The 6,076-nt window shown below is 33.9% G+C and overlaps 1 protein-coding gene across 2 annotated transcripts; it reads right to left on the minus strand.

Annotated features, from left to right (window-relative positions):
- Positions 1–3,717: 3,717 nt before the first annotated feature.
- Positions 3,718–4,910, minus strand: LOC121993033 (zinc finger A20 and AN1 domain-containing stress-associated protein 5-like). Of its 2 annotated transcripts, none has more exons than XM_042547700.1 (3): positions 4,857–4,910; positions 4,680–4,762; positions 3,718–4,507 (listed from the first exon to the last, which is right to left on the minus strand). In XM_042547700.1, the coding sequence occupies exons 1-3, from the start codon at positions 4,893–4,895 to the stop codon at positions 4,018–4,020; spliced, it is 612 nt and encodes a 203-aa protein (XP_042403634.1). In that variant the 5' UTR covers positions 4,896–4,910; the 3' UTR covers positions 3,718–4,017. The 2 variants fall into 2 exon arrangements, with proteins under 2 accessions (XP_042403634.1, XP_042403633.1); XM_042547699.1 differs by having other exon boundaries at positions 3,718–4,502; positions 4,825–4,910.
- Between the last annotated feature and the right edge of the window lie 1,166 nt (positions 4,911–6,076).

Raw genomic sequence — 6,076 nt, forward strand, 5'->3', positions numbered from 1 at the left:
TATAAAAAGAGAAAGATATATTTTGTGATAGCGCAGGGATCTCAGTAGAATTGACAGAAGACATTCTTTTCTCGATTTTTTTCTCTGTTTTTTTTTGCCTTTACTACTCTATTTTTTCGCTCATTTTTTTCCCTCCTTTTTGTTTTTTTTTTGCTATTTTTTTCTTGTTTTTTTTTGTTTTGTTTTTCTAACAGAAATGGGGGAAAAAAACAGACAAGGAAAAAAATAAAGAGAAAAATAAAATGAACAAATAACAACTTTGACTTTATATGATTAACGTCGTTGAAATTGCTATCATCAATGGAAAAGAGTTGCCGATGAAAGAAGAAAAGATGCTACTACCGAAGTTGCCATCGTCAAAGTTGTCATGGTTGTCGTACTGTAGACGATGATATTAAACTTCAATGTAGAAACTCCTGTAGCTGTTGTAACAAAAATTCGGAAGAGGAAAATTAGGAGGAAGAGAAGATAACTCTGATATCATGTTTGAACTAATAAATGAAGAAAAGAAATAGAATAGAGAATAATGTTTCATTGATATTTACTAAAGTCAATAAACTTATTCATACAAGTTGTCTAAACAATAATGGAAATATTAAATATGGCATACAATTTATAAGCATAGCAATAAATATAATAGATTTGGAAGTATTATTTTTTGCTTTTTGATTCATATCGATCTTGATTGTGATGTCAATCTTGATTGTGATGCCAAATATAATAAATCTCAATTGATTGAAATCAATTTGAGATTATTTTTCATTATCGTCATTAAGGATTTACCTCCGATTGTTGAGCAAATATCCCAACCTTCTCAAGTACAAGTGTCTTTAAGGAGATCTAATAGGGAAAGAAGACCGACAACTTCTAGTGTGTATGTTTATCTTCAAGAGCGTGATTTTGACATTAGGTTGGAAAGTGATTTGTCTCTTTCCAAGAAATCAAACAATGCTCTAATCTCACTCAGTGGATCGAAGCCATGAAAAAAGAGATGAAGTCTATAACAAACAACAACGTTTAGGAACTTGTCAAATTATCGAATGACATGAAACCAGTTGGTTGTAAATGAATATTTAAAAATAAATGATATTCACATGGAAATGTCGAGAAATATAAGACTCACCTTATTGCTAAAGGATTTATTCAGAAAGAAAATATTGATTACTAGGAGACTTCTCACCTGTTTTGATGAAAGACTCCTTAAAGATAATCATAGCACTTATGACTCATTATGATTTAGAACTGCATCAAATGAATGTAAAGATCGCATTTCTCAATGGAGAAATTAATGAGGCTATATACATGGTACAACTAGAGAATTTTGAATTAAATGATTCGAAGCATCTAGTATGTAGGTTTAAAAAGTCCATTTATAATCTTAAGTAGGCGTCCCATCAATGGTTCAAGAAGTTTGATCAAGTGGTTACCTCATTTAGTTTTAGAGAAAACCCTGTAGATCACAAATTCAGTGAGAGCAAGTTCATGATACTTATTTTATATATGGATAATATTTTGCTGACAAGCAATAATAAGGGCATGTTGCATTAAACCAAGTCATTTCTATCTAATAACTTTGAAATGAAGAATTTTGGTGAAGTATCTTTTGTATTAGGCTTACAGATTTATTATGATGGTCGAAGGGCATTCATGGACTTTCGCAGAAAGGCTATATTGAAAAGGTTCTTAATCAGTATGACATACAAAATTGTTCACCTAGTGATATACATGTGTCTAAAGGTGAAAGTTTTAACTTGCAATAATGTCCATGGCTTGAACTTGAGATTCAAGAGATGTAGAAGATTCCTTATACATTTGTAGTTGGAAATCTCATGTATGTGTAAGTTTGTACACATCCAAATATTGCATATATAGTTGAGATGTTAGGTAGATATTTGAGTAACCTTGAACTAGGATATTAGAAAGGCATCAAGAAAGTTATGAGGTATTTGCAAAGAACAAAAGACTATTTGCTCACATATCAAAGATCATATCATTTGGAGGTCATTGGATATTCAGATGCATACTTTGCAAGAGGTCCACCTCAGGTTATGTCTTCATGTTGGAAGGAGTTATATCTTGAAAAAGTGTCAAACATATGCTTATAGCCACTTCTATAACCTGCTATGAATATCAAATCAGGGAATATGGTTGCGAAACTTCATCACAATATTACAGATCTTCGATAGTGTTGCTAGACCATTGAAGATCAACTATGATAATAAAATAGCAGAACTATATTCAAACAATAACCGTAACTTGTCAAAGTTTAAACACATCGACATCAAGTTTCTTGTAGACAAAGAAAGAATTCATAGTGGTTAGGTGTGGATAGAGCACATTAGTATAAACTTTATGATTGCATATCCATTCACCAAGGGTTTGCAACCCAAGGTATTTCATGTGCATATTGCACATATGAGGGTGTTTCTATTTATGTTTGTCATTTAATTACTCTATGTAATGAACACTTTTGTTATTACGTATATATATCCATTTTTCTACACCTAGTTTTTTGTTTGTTGCAACAGTAGTAGATATTGATTACCACTTTGAAATAAAAATATCATAATTTACTAATATAGCTTAGTATTTGATAGTAATGTGATATGGACTTTATTTTGAATTATAAAGAGTAGGTCATGGTTTACAATTACATTTTAGCTTAAGGTATTTGTAAATATGACATGGACCCTTTCGGTCATTAGGATGATCGCTTGAAAATGTGCATGTGCAAATTATTTTTTATGTAATTTTCATATTATACATTCACGTCCGATCTATATCATTAATAATATTCGTATTGTAATATGTGAAACTTGTTATAGTTATAATAAATATGACTCCTTTAGTGATGGAATTAATGCATTAGATTGTTTAAGGGGATATTTTTACTCATAAAACTTGGCATTGATGCATATAACTAAGAAATATATTGTATATTATGTTATCTTTATATGTAGCTCAAGTGGAAAATAACTATCGGGAAGCCAGTGAGTAAGGCTTCGGTTGCTAGTAATATTCGTAGGCAAAAATTGAAAAGGAAGGACTCACAATTAATGAATTATCAAATTTATATCTTTATCATATAAAAATGTTTATTATAAAAAATAATCTTACTTCTAATAATTAGAAGCTATAACTAACTACTCTAATATGTAACGGCTAGATAAAATATTACATTTTATTTTTATTAACTTAATCAAAATTACTTAAACTTTATTAAAAATCATTTTAATTGGATGGGGGTGCTCAATTAGTTAGAATATGGTAAATTTATTACAATACCCTCAAATACTCTATTACTCTATTCATTTGAGAATTTACTTTTCTTCATATTTTACTACAACAATGGGATAGTTACTACCATCACGATAAAAAAAATATTTTTTTAAAAAAATGATACGATGGATGCCTATTTAATAATTTTTACAAAAAGAAGTCTTCCTTTGCTAAATATTGATAATATGGCCGGACAGACCTAGCTTGTAAGCTCATAAACCATGAGAAGCCCAATGAATGGATGGCAACTGAGTCGAAGCCCACTTGGCTTCCAACTTTTAACCAGAGGTCAAAATTGAATTGAGGCTAATTGACTACTCTACCAAGCTTGATCGGAGAGGAATGTAAAATCTGTAACGGTGAGAGTTCCCATTTCCAAAGCGTATTCTGTAGTTTTGGTCTATTAAAAGGAGAGGATTTATCAACGTACAAGAGCAATAAATGAAATTGCATATGTTATTTTACCTCACATCACAGCATAAGAAATTCTGATACAAGGAAAGCAGACTATTCGACCAAATTCAGACTCGTAATTCCACAGCAGAATAAATTAATTTATGCGATTGCATTGATCTTTACCATACACACTGAGACGAGGAAGGGTTCCGCTGGTTGCAATTTGGCGTTGGCGTTGCCATCGTCGTTATTATTACCTTTCCCTTTCCCGACCAAACTCTGATGCACCTTTAGCTACGGGCGACGGCGACAAGGCGGTCAAGAACGGCAATCGCTGGTGGCCTAGATCTTGCGGAGTTTGTCGGCCTTCACGAGCGGGTTGGCGAGCGCGATCGAGCCCCGACCGGCCGCCTTGTAGTCGAAGATGCACGAGTGGCGCTCTGGGTAGCGATGCTCCCCACAGAAGGTTTCGCCACACCGGCACTGGAACCCCATCAGGCCCACCTTCTTCCGGCACGACAGGCACCGACTCGGCCGCTTGGCTGTGTCCGCGGCTGCCACCGATGGTCCGGTCGTTGTTCCCGAGGGAAGAGGAGAGGCGGCGGAGGGAGAGGACAAGGACAAGGCCGACGCGGAAGCCGACGGAGGAGGGGAGAGGGACCGCTCCACGGCGACCTTGGCGGAGGCGGCGTTATCCTCCTTGAGACGAAGGTCGCGGTAGCACTTGGAGCACAGATCCAGAGTCGCGGGGCTTCCGAAGAAGCCGCAGTTGTTGGCGCATAGCCGGTGCCCTTCCTGTAACCGCTGCTCCTCCGCCATCGGTAAATCTGCCCTAAATCAAACAAAAATTTCAGCAAAAACACGAACAGACACCCAAATCCGCCATGATTCGCTCAAATTAAAGAACAACAACAGAATCAAACATTAAATCAAACAAACAACAAACCCATCGATCGGAAAAAAAAAACAAAAACAAAAATCGATATGAATCAAAAGAAACCAACCTTCCGAACGCCGCCGCTTCGGAAACGTAGTAGACGACGAGAAGGAAACGAGAGGGCCACGGCGTCCTTCCGGTTCGTGCAATCTGGCACAAATAAATAGTGAGAGGAACGGAAATCGCCAGCGAAGATTAAGCATAATTACAACCGAACCACCGCCTTTCTCGGTGGCGGACGGACGTGGTAAACGGAAAGCGGCGTATGGTGCCAGGTCGCCATCACTCAGGGAATATGGACACGGTGGCGGCCGGCGAGGGCCATCTTGTAATTCTATACAAGTCGAGGGGCGATGATAACGGAACGTTCTAATTAATTGAAGCGATTTGCCTTTTTAGTGGCAGCTGCGTCTTACACGTGTAACCTATGCGGACGTGTCGTCTCTTCCACGTATCTGTTGCCTATACGGTAGCTTCTGGAATAATGAATTATAGAAAAAAGAGAAGTGGAACCGAACGCATCTGGATAATTCATTGTATCATATTTGCATTAATTAATGATGGGCAAAAAATTGTAGAGCATTTATACATTATTAGTCAGGTTAATTATTTTCTAAAATATAATTATGCTAATAGTAATCGCTCACTCTAATTTTAACAATTTAACCAATAAAATCTAAACTGCTAAATTGTTAGATGGGCCAATTGGCCTCTTCAACCTTTAGGGCCCATTAAGTGTCCATGTTTATTGGAAAATAGTCAAAATGGCATCCCAAATTATATAAAGGGCATCCATTAAAAACAAAAAATTAAAAGAACACCCCATTAGAAATTTTATTTCTAGAATATCTTTTATCCAACAATGTTAGCTAGTACAACTAACTAAAACAACGTTTATAATAGTGTTTAATATGTAGAAGCTACTAACCCTGTTTTGAAATAATTTTAGAATTTATAGTTTAAGGTTTAAAATTTAATTACAACTAATTTAAAATAATTTTTGATAAAATTTAAATAATTTTGATATGGTATAAAGAATTTTGATATAAAAGGTATTTATTGTAGTAGTTTTTATTAAAATAAATAATTATTTTTTTTATTATGTAATAACTATCGAATAACTTTTATATGTTATAACAACTACCAATAACTATTACATAGTTATAGCAGAACCCTAAACTTCAAAAACTCAAACCCTAAATTTTAAATTTTGAATATTATTATATATATAAAAACTCTTTTCTAACTTGATAAAAATGTTTAAACTTTATAAAAATCACTTTAAATTAATTAAAATCATTTTAAAATAGTTATAATAGCTATTTAGTAGTTTCTACCCATTATATATATATATATATATATATATATATATATATATATATATATATATATATATATATATATATATATATATATATAAAAGTTGTCTAGGGTTATTCTAGGAATAACAACTAAGATTATTTG

This window comes from Zingiber officinale, chromosome 6B (genome assembly GCF_018446385.1).
Source record: "Zingiber officinale cultivar Zhangliang chromosome 6B, Zo_v1.1, whole genome shotgun sequence".
NCBI lineage: Eukaryota > Viridiplantae > Streptophyta > Magnoliopsida > Zingiberales > Zingiberaceae > Zingiber > Zingiber officinale.